We start from the raw sequence: 14,681 nt of genomic DNA, 5'->3' as shown, positions 1-14,681 counted from the left end.
CTCTAGTTCTTTTAATTGTGATGTTAGGGTGATGATTTGAGATCTTTCCAGCTGTGTAATGTGGGCATTTAGTCCTGTAAATTTCCCTCTAAACACTGGTTTAGCTGTGTCCCAGAGATTCTGGTACATCGTCTCTCTGTTCTCACTGGGTTCAAAGAACTTCTTAATTTCTGCCTGAATTTTGGTATTTACCCAGGAGTCATTCAGGAGCAGTTTGTTCAGTTTCCATGTAGTGTGAGTTTCTTAATCCTGAGTTCTAATTTGATTGCACTGTGGTCTGAGAGACTATTTGTTATGATTTCAGTTCTTTTGCCTTGCTGAGTAGTGCTTTACTTCCAATTATGTGGTCTATTTTAGAATAAATGTCATGTGGCACTGAGAAGAATGTATATTCTGTTGATTTGGGATGGAGAGTTCTTTAGATGTCTATTAGGTCCACTTGCTGCGGAGCTGAGTTCAAGTCCTGAATATCCTTGTTACTTCTCTGTCTCGTTGATCTGTCTAATATTGACAGTGGTGTGTTAAAGTCTCCCGGTATTATTGTGTGGGAGTCTAAGTCTCTCTGTAAGTCTCTGAGAACTTGTTTTATGAATCTGGGTGCTCCTATATTGTGTGCATATATATTTAGGATAGTTAACTCTTTCTGTTGTATTGATCCCTTTACCATTATGTAATACCCTTCTTTGTCTTTTTTGATTTTTGTTAGTTTAAAGTCTGTTTTATTAGAAACTAGGATTGCAAGCCCTGCTTTTTTTTTTTCCTTTCCATTTGCTTGGTAAATATTCCTCTGTCCCTTTATTTTGAGCCTATGTGTCTTTGCATGTGAGATGGGTCTCCTGAATACAACACACTGATGGCTCTTGACTCTTTATCCAATTTGCCAGTCTGTATCTTTTAATTGGGTCATTTAGCCCATTTACATTTAAGGTTAATATTGTTATGTGTGAATTTGATCCTGTCATCATGATGCTAGCTGGTTGTTTAGCAAATTAGTTGATGCAGTTTCTTTATAGTGTCATTGGTCTTTATATTTTGGTATGTTTTTGCAGTGGCTGGAACTGATTTTTTTCTTTTCATATTCAGTGCTTCCTTCAGGAGCTCTTGTAGACAGGCCTGGTGTTGATGAAATTCCTTAGCATTTGCTTGTCTGGAAATGATTTTATTTCCCCTTTACCTATGAAGCTTAGTTTGGCTGGATATGAAATTCTGGGCTGAAAATTTTTTTCTTTTAGAATGTTGAATATTGGCTCCCACTCTCTTCTGACTTGTAGAGTTTCTGCTGAGAGATCTGCTGTGTCTGGTGGACTTCCCTTTGTAGGTGACCCAGCCTTTCTCTCTGGCTGCCCTTAACATTTTTTCTTTCATTTTGACCTTGGAGAATCCAATGATTATGTGTCTTGGGGTTGATCATCTCATGGAGTATCTTAGTGGTGTTCTCTGTATTTCCTGAATGTGAATGTTGGCTTGTCTTGCTAGATTGGGGAAGTTCTCCTGGATAACATCCTGAAATGTGTTTTCCAACTTGGTTCCATTTTCCCTGTCTCTTTCAGGTACTCCAATCAATCATGGGTTTGGTCTTCTTACATAGTCCCATATTTTTTGGAGGCTTTGTTCATTCCTTTTCATTCTTTTTTCTCTAATCTTGTCTGCATGCCTTATTTCAGCAAGGTGGTCTTCGAACTCCGATATCCTTTCTTCCACTTGATTGATTCGGCTATTGATACTTGTGTATATTTCATTAAGTTCTCATGCTGTGTTTTTCAGCTCCATCACATCATTTATGTTCCTCTCTAAACTGGTTATCCTAGTTAGCAGCTCCTGTAGCCTTTTATCAAGGTTCTTAGCTTCTTTGCGTTGGTTAGAACATGCTCCTTTAGCTCGGCAGAGTTTGTTATTATCCACCTTCTAAAGCCTACTTCTGTCAATTCATCCATCTCATGCTCTGTTCAGTTCTGCACCCTTACTGAAAAGGCATTGTGATCATTTGGAAGATAAGAGGTATTCTGGCTTTTGGAATATTCAGTGTTTTTGCACAGGTTTTTCCTCATCTTCATGGATTTGTCTACCTTTGATCTTTGAAGCTAATGACCTTTGGATAGGGTTTTTGTGGGGGCATCTTTTTTGTTGATGTTGTTGTTGTTGTTTTCTGTTTGTTAGATTTTCTTCTGACAGCAGGTCCCTCTTCTGTAGGTCTGCTGCAGTTTGCTGGAGGTCCACTCCAGACTCTGTTCTCCTGGGTATCACCAGTGGAGACAGTAGAACAGCAAAGATTGCTCCCTGTTCCTTCCTCTGGAAGCTTTGTCCCAGAGGGGCAATGGCCTGATGCCAGCCAGAGCTCTCCTGTATGAGGTGTCTGTCGACCCTCGTTGGGAGGTCTCTCTGAGTCAGAGGCACAGGGGTCAGGGATTCACTTGAGGAGGCAGTCTGTCCCTTAGCAAAGCTGGTGCTCTCTGCTGGGAGAATCCTCTTTGTCAGGATCCGCCACTCTCTTCAGAGCCGGCAGACAGGAAAGATTAAGTCCGCTGAAACTGCGACTGCAGCTGCCCCCTCCTGCCAGGTGTTCTGTCCCAGGGAGAAGATGAGAGTTCTGTCTACAAGCCTCTGACTGGAGCTGCTGTATTTCCTGCAAAGATGCCCTGCCCAGTGAGGAGGAATCTAGAGAAGCAGACTGGCCACAGTCGCAGTGGCGGCCGCCCCTCCACGCACCAACTGATCATCCCAAGGCAGACTCCAGACTGTTGTACTGGCAATGAGAATTTAAAGCCAGTGGTTCTTAGCTTGCTGGGCTCCATGGTAGTAGGACCTGCTGAGCAAGACCAATTGGCTCCCAGCCCCCTTCCCAGGGGAGTGGATGGTTCTCCTGTCTCACTGGCATTCCACGTGCTGCTGGAGTATGAACAAACTCCTGCGGCTCAGTTCCTGCTCAAACAGCTGCCCGGTTATGTGCCTAAAATCCAGGGCCCTGATGGTGTAGGCTCAGGAGGGAATCTCCTGATTTGTGGATTGCAAAAAATCCTTGGGGAAAGTGTAGTACCCCGGGTAGGTAGCAGAGTCGCTTACTGCTTCACTTGGCTGGGGGAGGGAGGTCCCTCGGCTCCATGCACTTCCCAGGTGAAGCGACACCCCACCCTGCTTCTGCACTCTCTCCATGGGTCGCACGCACTGCATAACCAGTCCCAGTGAGATGAACTGGGTACCTCAGTTGGTAATGCAGAAATCACCCACCTTCTGCATTGGTCTTATTGGTCTTGCTGGGAGCTGTAGACCAGAGCTGTTTCTATTTGGCCATCTTGCACCACCCCTCCACCCTGTATTTCAAACTTAACATGTTCCAAAACAAATTATTCATTTCCTTCCCCATTCCTCTGCAAAATATATTCCTTTTAAAGTTTTACCCATCTCAGTTAATGGCCACTTTACCCAACCTTTCTAGTTACTTTTGCCAGAATCTATAGAATAAAATTGTTTTCACTTCTTGGCTTAGAACCTTTCAACAGCTTCCCATCTCAACCATCAAAAGAGCTTCCCTACACGACTGTCCACTATTCTTCACTGCAGTTACGTGTCTGAACACGACTGTCCACTATTCTTCACTGCAGTTACGTGTCTGAACCTCATTTCCTTCTTTTTTCATCTGCTACTGTTCTCCTCTTGCTCTTGCCACACCGGCCTCCTTACTGATCCTCGAATGTACCCCTGGGGACTCTTTTTCTTACTCTTTGCCTTCCCCTGTCTGTCTGAAATGCTCTTGTCCAAATTAACTCCGTGGCCTTCTTCCTTGCTTCTATTAGATCTTTGCTCAAATATTATATTTCAGAGTGATCTTTTCTGAGCATATGAAACTTGCTGTCTACCTTTCCCACTTAATTTTCTCCAAATGTTTATCACCATCTAATACTGTATTTTACTTTCTGTCTCTCTTCTCAGACTAGAATGAAAGCTCCATGGGGACCAAACTTTTGTCTGTTTTGTTTACCCCTTTATCTTCAGTGCTAGAATAATTATTGGAACATAGTACACACTCAAGAAATATTTTCTGAGGCTGGGCACGGTGGCTCACGACCGTAATCCCAGCACTTTTGGAGGCCAAGGTGGGTGGATCAACTTAGGTCAGGAGTTTGAGACCAGCCTGGCCAACATAGTGAAACCCTGTCTCTACTAAAAATACAAAACTAGCTGAACATCCTGGTGGGGGCCTGTAATCCCAGCTACCTGGGAGGCTGAGGCAGGAGAATAGCTTGAACCCAGGAAGCTGAGGTTGCAGTGAGCCAAGATTGTGCCACTGCACTCCATCCTGGGCAACAGAGCAAGACTCCATCTCAAAAAAAAAAAAAAAAGAAATATTTTTTGAATGAATGAATGTTGTAAAGTGATGTAGGACAGGTGAGCCCTCAAACTGGGGCTTAACCTAGGAGGGTTCTTGGTTTCACCCAGGAGGGAATTCAAGGGTAAGCTGGAGGTGTTCACTAGAAAATTGTATTGAAGTAGCAGTGTACAGCAACATCAGAGATACTGCTCCTTGTGGAGCAGGGCTACTCCATAGGCAATGTGCCCAGTGGAAGTTTTGAACTTATATTTATATCAATTTTAATTATATGCAAATTAAGGGGAAGATTATGCAGAAATTTTTAGGAAAAGGGTGGCAACTTCACAGTCATCAGGTTGTTGCCATGAAAAGGGGTGGTAACTTCCAGGTGTAGCCATGGCAATGGTAAACTGACATGGCATACTGGTATGCATGTCTTGTGGAAAGCTACTTTGCTTTGGCCCTGTTTTAGCTAGTCCTCAATTTGGTCTGGTGTCCAAGTCCTGCCTCTGGAATGAAGTACCGTCTCCTACCTCAAAAGTAGATAAGTATTGATAAGGTTTGGATTTGTGTGCCAACCTAAATCTCATGTCAAATTGGAGGAGGGGCCTGGTGGGAGAGGATTGGATCATGGGGGTAGATTTTCCCCTTGGTGTTCTCCTGATAGTGAGTGAGTTCTCAGAAGATCTAATTGTTTAAAAGTGTGTGGCACTTTCCCCTGCTCTCCCTCTCTCCTGCCACCATGTGAAAAAGGTGCTTGCTTCCCCTTCATCTTTCATCATGATTGTAAGTTTCCTGAGGTCTCCCAGTCATGCTTCCTGTTAAACCTGCAGAACTGTGAGTCAATTAAACCTCTTTTCTTCATAAATTACCCAGTCTCAGGTAGTTCTTTATAACAGCATGAGAACAAACTAATACAAGTATATAAGTCAGAACAAAGATGGATGGACCAAAATGATAAAGAATAATTCTCTTGCTGTGTGCAGTGGTGTGTGCTTGTGGTCCCTACTTGGGAGGCTGAGGCTGGAAGATCCCTTGAGGCCAGGAGTTTGAGGCTGCAGCAAGCTATGATAGTGCCTGTGATAGATGCTATGTAAACATTCTTATTTAATAGCCATATGCTTCTTTTAATGTGTATCAGAAAAAATAAAACAGCATATCACAAATGTGAGTTTCTGGATATGACGATTAGGATGGGGCTAAAGCAGGTAGAGCTGTAGTAATCTGTACAACTCATTAATTACAGGAGAGGACTCAGGCCTGCCCATGATTGTCATAAACCTGCAGGGACTGAATTTTCTCCTATAACTGTTCATAAGAATATATAACTTGGATGTTGCTATTCACTAGGATGTTTTTAAATTTTTAATATTTATTTATTTATTTTTTAAAAATACAGACAAGGTTTCACCATGTTGCCCAGGCTGGTCTCAAATTCCTGGACTCAAGCAATCCACCCACCTTGACCTCCGAAAGTGTTGGGATTACAGGCATGAGCCACCGCGCCCAGCCTGGTATGTTCTTATGTACTGAATTTTTTATTCCTGCATTACTTTCAGCACTAAATTGAAATATGATTTTGAGAAGCTGACAATTGTTGAGTGCTGAAGTATTAAAATGTTTGCCTCGAAAGCACAATCTAGTCACTGTTGTATGCTCCAGCAAAAAACAAAAACAGAAAATACCTGAGAATGCACTTGAAGTTTGGAGAGAAGTGTTTAAATGGTGCTTTTCAAACTGCCAATTGAATTGTAAAACCACTGAAGACCACTGGCTTCCATGCAGACGGATCCACACTCTTTCATTTGAATAGATGGCACCCTAAATCTTTCTGGAGAAAATCCTCATGCTTTAGGATTGTTTGTATGAATAGATTTGCAAACTAGACTATCTTATTGATATCTTTGTTAATTTAGACAACTTAAAATCACTCTTACAATGTACACTTACATTATATGTGAAGGGCGAGTGAATGAGAAGATCTGCAAAACAGAATGATGGGTGTTCACCTTGATCATGTGAACTCTATTCTTTTTTGTTCCCCCTTTTTTTTTAGAGACAAGGTCTTGCTCTGTCACCTAGGCTGGAGTGCAGTGGCATGATCATAGCTCACTGCAGCCTTTATACTCCTGCCTCAGCCTCCTGAGTAGTTAAGACTACAAGTGTGTGCCACCATGCCCAGCTAGCAGAGCTCTATTCTTTATCTGAAAAATTCTCTGAAAGTATTTAGGACATTATGAAAGACTTCATAAGATTTTGTTCTTATTGATTGGCAAGATTGAATCAATAAAACCTTATTTACCTTATCATCAGCTATTGTTTATAGCAATTGGTACCAATTTTCCATCCAAACAATAATACTAATAAATAATAAAAATGTGTCACTGTTAACAATAATTATCATCATTGCATTTCTGATATGGCCTATTTTACTTAGAGTCACTGAGGTTCTAGGTCAATTTTGAAGCAGACAGAACAAGCAGGAAGGGGAAGTTAATGAGATAAAATCTTTCTCTCCCCTTCCACTCATAGTTGCATTTGCCTAAATGAAATCTGTACATCAGTAGGCCAGTCAATAATTCCCTGCAACTGTCTCATATTCTAGAATTGACTGGAAAGAGTCCCCTATTTACATTCCTTTCCTTGAAGTTTTTCTGGTCTTTAATGTGTTCAGTATTTTTAAAATTATTTACAAATTATCACATATAATATACTCATCCTAAAAAATAGGAAGTTATGGAAAAGCAAAAGGAAGAAAAAAATCATAATTCCATAATCCACAGAAAACCACTATTGATAGTTTGGTGTATTTTTTTCTACATATAGTTTTTGTTTGGCTTATAAAGTTGAGCTTCAGTGCAGTGGTCTTCCAAATGTTTTCCTTCAGTCTTCTTAAAAGAGCATTTTTAAACTATGTACTCCCTTGCATATTTTACAACTAAAATACTATATATATATGTATATATATATATTTTTTTTTTTTTTTTTTTTTTTGAGACAGACTCTCACTCTGTCACCAGGCTAGAGTGCGATGGTGCGATCTCAGCTCACTGCAACCTCTGAATCTCTGGTTCAAGAGATGCTGCCTCAGCCTCCTGAGAGTTGGAACTACAGACATGCACCACCACGCCTGGCTAATTTTTGTATTTTTAGTAGAAATGGAGTTTCACCATGTTGGCCAGGATGGTCTTGATCTCCTGACCTTGTGATCTGCCTGCCTCGGCCTCCCAAAGTGCTGGGATTACAGGGGTGAGCCACCGCGCCCGGCCCAAAATATTTTTAAAGCTCTAAATAAACTTACTTTCTTTTAAATATAATAGAGTGATTGAACATTTCAAAGATGAAAAAACTAAGACTAGGCTGTTATAGAAACAGATATGCTATGATGTGATTTGATAAAATAGCTTTTTACTATCTTATTGAATAAAGTTAACCAAATCTGAAAGAAATCAAGTAAAATTTTACATATAAATTTTATCCAATGTTTTTTAAAAAAGTAATGGTTCATCAAAAATGCCATTTATGGCCTGGCGCGGTGGTGGCTCACTCCTGTAATCCCAGCACTTTGGGAGGCCAAGGCGGACAGATCACGAAGTCAGGAGATCGAGACCATCCTGGCTAACACGGTGAAACCCATCTCTACTAAAAATATAAAAAATTAGCTGGGCATGGTGGCACACGCCTGTAGTCCCAGCTACTCAGGAGGCTGAGGCAGGAGAATCGCTTGAACCCGGGAGGTGGAGTTTGCAGTGAGCCGAGATCGCACCACTGCACTCCAGCCTAGGAGACAGAGAAAGAAAAAAAAATCCCATTTATGTTCAAGAGGATAGCCATAAGTCTCCCATATTCCTTCTGATATCCTATATTCCCAGTTCCAGAATGGGCCCAAATATCCCTGATTTGGCTAAAATTCAGAGTATCCTAGCATGGGCTGAAATAGAAGTATTTTAGTAAGCTTCACACATATCTATATGACAGGAAAAGGCTTAAAGTCTTGGATGTTTAAAATGCCCTGCTTAATTATCCAAGAAGGCCTCCCTAAAACCAGTATTTCCATTTATCCATTTGTTTGATATTCTGGAGCTATTTACACCCAAGGCAATGCACTAAATGAGATTTGAGATGGAGGGATACTATTCACTATGAATCTAGAGAATGACCACTGTGAACCCAGGAAAGAACACATATAGAATTTGAGAATCTGGAAACTGACCTCCTTAGAGGTGCGCATGCAGTCTCCAAGAGCTAGAGTTGTATGTTGAAGGTTTTGAATTTACCTTCACTTACTGGCGTTGTAAAGTCTCTAAGAAGCTCTTAGGAAATAAGTCAACATTGGCTTTTAATACACACCTCACAGGAAGTGGTGATGATTCAATCTGTAGCACTCTTTCCAACAAAGCTGAATGAACCATGAGGTGCTTGACAGAAGAATAGAGCAGCTGCTGCAGATACCATCCTTTGGATGAGTCAAGATGAATGTGGCTGGGTGTGGTGACTCACGCCTGTAATCCCAGCACCTTGGGAGGCCAAAGTGAGCAGATCACTTGAGGTCAGGAGTTTGAGACCAGCCTGGCCAACATGGTGAAACTCCATCTCTACGAAAAATACAAAAATTAGCCAGGTGTGGTGGCAGGTGTGTGTAGTCCCAGCTACTTGAGAGCTGAGGCAGGAAGATCACTTGAACCCGGGAGGCAGAGGTTGCAGTGAGCCAAGATCATGCCGCTACACTCCAGCCTGGGCCACAGACCAAGACCCTGTCTCAAAGAAAAAAAAAAGAGAAATATAATCACCAGTGCTGGAGGTTAGGCCTAGTGGGAGGTGTTTGGATCATGTGGGCGGATCCTGCATGAATGGCTTAGTGGCATCCTCTTGGTGATGAGTGAGTTCTCGTTCAGAGTTCAGGTAAGATCTGGTTGTTTAAAAGTGTGTGGCACCTCCTCCTGCTCCTCCTGCTTCTGCTCTCTCCATGTGATCCACCTGCTCCTGCTTTGCCTTCTGCCATAATTGTAAACTTCCTGAGGCCTCACCAGAAGCCAAGCAGATGTTGGTGCCGTGCTTGTACCAGCTACAGAACTGTGAGCCAATTAAGCCGCTTTTCTTTATAAATTACCAAGTCTCAGTTATTCCTGTATGGTAACACAAGAACAGTCTAATACACTCCTAGAATAAAACATAGGGAAAAACCTCTTTGACACTGGTCTGGGTAAAGATTTTTTTAGATATGACACTGAAAACACAAGCAACAAAAGCAAAAATAAATAAGTGGGACTATATCAAACTAAAAAGCTCAGCAAAGAAAACAACCAACAAAATAAAAAGACAATCTACAGAAGGGAAAAAAAAAATTTGCAAATCATTTATCTGATAAAAGGTTAATATCCAAAATACATAAGGAACTCAAATGACTCAATAGCAAAAACAAAAACAATAAAGCTCAGAAAATCTGATTTAAAAATCAGCTCTTGGGCTGAGCGTGGTGGCTCATGCCTATAATCCCAGCACTTTGGGAGACTGAGATGGGCAGATCATTTGAGGTCAGGAGTTTGAGACCAGCCTGGCCAACATGGTGAAACCCTATCTCTACAACAAATACAAAAAACCAGACTGGGCACAGTGTCTCACGCCTGTAATCCTAGCACTTTGGGAGGCCGAGGCAGTGGGATCACCTGAGGTCAGGAGTTCGAGACCAGCCTGGCCAACATGGTGAAACCATGTCTCTACTAAATACAAAAAAAAAAAAAAAAAAAAAAAATTACCGGGGCATGGTGGTACATGCCTGTAACCCCAGTTACTTGGGAGGCTGAGGCAGGAGAATCACTTGAATTGGGGAGACAGAAGTTGCAGTGAGCTGAGATTGCACCATTGCACTCCAGCCTGGGCAACAGAGCAAAACTCCGTCTCAAAATAAAACAAAATAAAATAAAGCAAAATAAAACAAAAATCAGCTCTTGATTTTCAATAGCCTCCTAACTGGGCTCTTCGTCTTCAATCAATTCTCCGCACACTGTTGGAGTCATGTGTTGCTTAATGACTGGGATACATTCTAAGAAATGTGTCGTCAGGTGATTCTGGACCTGAATAGATTTTTTTTTTTCAAGGAAGACGGACAAATGGCCATTAAGTACATGAAAAGGTACTCAACATTACTAACCATCAGGTAAATACAAATCAAAACTACAGTGAGCTGGGCGTGGTGGCTCATGCCTCTAATCCCAGCACTTTGGGATGCCAAGACCGGCAGATTGCTTGAGTTCAGGAGTTCGAGACCAGTTTGGGCAACATGGTGAGAACCCATCTCTACCAAAACTACAAAACAATTAGCTGGGTGTGATGGCATGTGCCTGTGGTGCCAGCTACTCAGGAAGCTGAAATGGGAGGATCACCTGAGCCCAGGAGGCAGAGGTTGCAGTGAGCTGTAATCATGCCACTGCACTCCAGCCTGGGTGACAGAGCAAGACTCTGTCTCAAAACAAAAACAAAAACAACAACCTAAACCAAAAGACAAAACTACAATTAGATACCACCTCCCACCTTTTGGGGTACCTATTATAAAAACACAAGATGTAAGTATTGGCGAGGGTACAGAGAAAGGGCAGCCTTGTACACTGCTGTTGGGAATGTAAACTGGTACAGTTATCATGGAAAACAGTGTGAAATAAAAACAATTTTAATTTAAAAATTAAATTAGACCTACCTTAGGATACAGCAATCCCTTTTCTGGACCTATAGCCCCCCATAGAATGAAATCAGCACCATGGGAGATACCTGCATTCCCATGTTCATGAAGCATTAGTCCAAACAGCCCAAACATGAAAATAACCTAAGTGCCTATCAATGGATTAATTGGTAAAGAAATTGTGGGCTATACAGGAATATCATGCAGCCACAAAAAAAGAAGGAAATTCTGCCATTGTGGTAACATAGATGCAACTTGAGGGCGTTATGCTAACTGAAATTAGTCAGACAGAGAAAGACAAATACTGTGTGGTCTTACATATATGTAGAATCTAAAATAGTTGAACCCATAAAATCAGAAGATAGAATGGTGGTTACCAAGATTAGAGGGTGGTGGTGGGAAAAGAAGTTATTGGTCAAAGGGCATAAACTTGCAGTTATAAGATGAATAAGTTCAGGAGATCTAATATACAGTATGGTGATCATAGTTAACAATACTGAATTATAAAGCATACTTGAAATTTGCTTAAATGTTATCTCTGCAAAATAAAGAGTAAATAGGATGAGAGATGTGTTAACTAACCTGATTGTATAATAATTTCACAAAATATGTGTGTATCAAATCATCACGTTGTTTACCATCAAATTGTAGAATTTTATTCATCAATTATACTTCAACAAAGCTGGAAAACTAAAAAAAGAAACAGGTGTATAATTAATAACAATGCTGGTTGTAAATTAAAACTAAGCACCACATTTTTGGTGTCAAAATGTTTGACATTTTTAAGAAAACATGTATAAGTGTTCTGCCTCTTGGATGACACAATTTTAAATTAAGCTGTAAAAAAAAAAAAGTACTGACAAAACAGTTCACTTTCAGTAATCTGGGTTTTCCCAAGTAGTTACACGAGAGCCAGTCATTTCGAATTGGACAGTTTGAGTTCCTCTTCAAGAGTCTGAAATGTAGGTCAGGGCTCTGCTGACATTTCCATTGACCTCAGAGCTGAAAATCTAGTGATCACTGACAGTCAGGCAGTGAGGAAAGAAGACATGACACAGCCAACAAGGGTGGCAGCCTGGCTCTGAAGTGGAATCATGTCCTTCAAACAGGTTGAAAGGTAAATAGGCAGTGATCATTCAAATACTTAAAGACAGATATATTTCCTTTTGAAAATACATGGGCCAAGTTGTTTTCTCTTGCAAGTTTTCATGATATTCCATGCAGTGGTTACTGATGAAGAGGGAATCTATAATATTATATGGCATCACATCACTTTAAATAATAATTATTGCATATTTCCATCAGTTAACTTCTAACTAGGAACATTTTTAGGGCTTCTGCTTCTTCTATGAAGAGAAGAATTACGATTGCTAACAAATTATGAAAGGGATCCCTATATTTCTGAGCCGGGGGACCCCAGTTTTTTTTAATGTTACTAGATACTTTATGCGATTTGATGAGCTGTGCATTGCGTTCTCTTGTTGTTTTACAGAAAAAGCTCAGGTTTTATTAAACAGATAAATAACTGAATAATGTTGATTGTTGAGTAAATGAGTTAATTAATGTAACTGATTAATTGAATAATGTAACTCTAGTTGTCAACACAACAGTATTATTAGGAATTTCTATAATGTGTTCCTTTCGAGTTCTCTACAGATGAAAGCTTTTTTCCTCTTTTTTGGTGGGTTGGGGGACAAGATCTCACTCTGTCGCCCAGGCCGGAGTGCAATGGTGTGATCATGGTTCACTGCAACCTTCACCTTCTGGGTAGCTGGGATGACAGTCACATGCCACCATGCTGGGCTAATTTTTTAATTTTTAGTAGGGACGGGGTTTCACCATGTTGCCCAGGCTGATGTTGAAGTCCTGGGCTCAAGCAATCCACCGGCCTCTGCCTCCCAAAGTGCTGGGATTACAGGCATGAACCACCACGCCTCCCCGGATGAAAGGCTTTTTACAGTCTAACTGGTGATAGCACATATTGCTTAATCTCACTTCACTTTTCTTCATTTTGAATCCATTTTCTCTGGAATTCTGAAATTTTTGGCTCTTCCCAGGTTTAGCTCATCAAAGACTAGTATTTCTGGAGTGTGATAAGTACATAACTTTGGCAGGCAGAAGAATTCATCACCAGAAGTTAGCTCAGCCCAGGCATGGTGGTTCGTGCCTATAATCCTAGCACTTTGGGAGGCTGAGTTGGGAGGACCTCTTGAGCCCAGGAGTTTGAGGTTATAGTGAGCTATGATAATGCCACTGCACTCCAGCCCTTGTCTCTAAAAAAATTTAAAACATAAAATAAATAAAGAAGTTAACTCAGAGGAGGAGGTTTCTGATGAGAAAGGCTAGATTAGGAGGAATTGTAATGGATCAAATGCCCTACTGAGTTAATTCATAGTCACTTTTGAAGAGTATAAAATTCCATTTGTTTGCTTTACTTCTCCATCTCTTGTTATATCTCCTAAATATACCAGTAACATTTCTTTGCTCTGTTTCCTTTCTTCCTTCCTTCCTTCCTTCCTTCCTTCCTTCCTTCCTTCCTTCCTTCCTCCCTTCCTTCCTTCTTCCTCCCTTCCTAATAAAAGGTTCCCATCAAATACAATAACTCTTAGGGAAAAATGTAATGCTTTTTATTATTTTACTAAATATTACAATTTAAACATTTTTCATATTTTTTTTCCAGAGGATAACAGTCTTTTCCTGCTTCCAGATATGAATCAGGTCACTATTCAATGGGATGCGGTAATAGCCCTTTACATACTCTTCAGTTGGTGTCATGGAGGTATGGTGTTTTGTGTATCTACTGCTGTCTTTCCTTCAACAAATGGAACATTGAGTGATTATTATTTTAATGGTGTTATGTTAGAATCTCTGAAGAATACAAATATTATTAGACTGGAAAAAATGTGTGCATAAAAATTACACAGAATGAAATAAAAATGGCCCAATCTCCTTCCAAATGCAGGATTTCTTTCTCAAATTTCCCTTCTGGACAGCCCTCTTACTCACATGTGAATATTTCCACAAAGGAGCCTATTAGTTTAAGTTGGCATTTTCTACCTTCAAACTATTATATCTGTTATATAATAACCTGTCAAACATTTGAATGCAATTCTATTTCACAAACCACTTATTGATAGTTACTATGTGCCTAGCACATAGTAACTGTGTGGGCCCTTGGCAAGAGTATGGTTTTATTCATTATATTCAAACTTTACTGAAAAAAGTAGGCTTTATCTAAAAAAGAACAAAAGATTGGTTGAGTAGCTAGAGAATGGGGTTCAGATTCTACAGTGCCCAGTGTTATTTCTAATCTTACCTTTGAAAAATACTGTAGCTTCATAATCTCTCAGTTCTCTAAAGTAGGACAGCTAATTATATTTGCTCTTTAGACACTTAGAGAAGCTTCCAGGCTAACTCTAGTCTTGTGCCATGCTGCTGAACATCAATAAAAGCATAACAGAGGCTGGACTAGGTGGCTAATGCCTGTAATTCCAGCACTTTGGGAGGCCGAGGTGGGTGGATCACCTGAGGTCAGGAATTCGAGATCAGCATGGCCAACATGGTGAAACCCCATATTAGCCGGGCATGGTGGTGCTCACTTATAATCCCAGCTACTCCAGAGGCTGAGGCAGGAGAGTCACTTGAACCTAGAAGGTGGATGTTTCAGTGAGCCGGCATTGCGACATTGCACCCCAGCCT

General features: G+C 40.8%; 1 protein-coding gene across 1 annotated transcript in view; it reads left to right on the top strand.

The window, feature by feature from the left end:
- Nucleotides 1-11,959: 11,959 nt before the first annotated feature.
- Nucleotides 11,960-14,681, top strand: part of IL23R (interleukin 23 receptor) — a 78,233-nt gene continuing 75,511 nt past the window's right edge. The window contains exons 1-2 of the mRNA XM_010357079.2: nt 11,960-12,099; nt 13,663-13,761. Coding sequence (XP_010355381.1) covers nt 13,692-13,761 — 70 coding nt within the window. The 5' untranslated portion in view covers nt 11,960-12,099; nt 13,663-13,691. The remainder of the gene's footprint in view (nt 12,100-13,662; nt 13,762-14,681) is intronic.

The sequence above is a fragment of the Rhinopithecus roxellana genome, chromosome 12 (assembly GCF_007565055.1).
Source record: "Rhinopithecus roxellana isolate Shanxi Qingling chromosome 12, ASM756505v1, whole genome shotgun sequence".
Classification (NCBI taxonomy): domain Eukaryota; kingdom Metazoa; phylum Chordata; class Mammalia; order Primates; family Cercopithecidae; genus Rhinopithecus; species Rhinopithecus roxellana.
The sequence above is the reverse complement of the archived record's forward strand: the minus strand, read 5'-3'. Positions and strand labels throughout refer to the sequence as shown.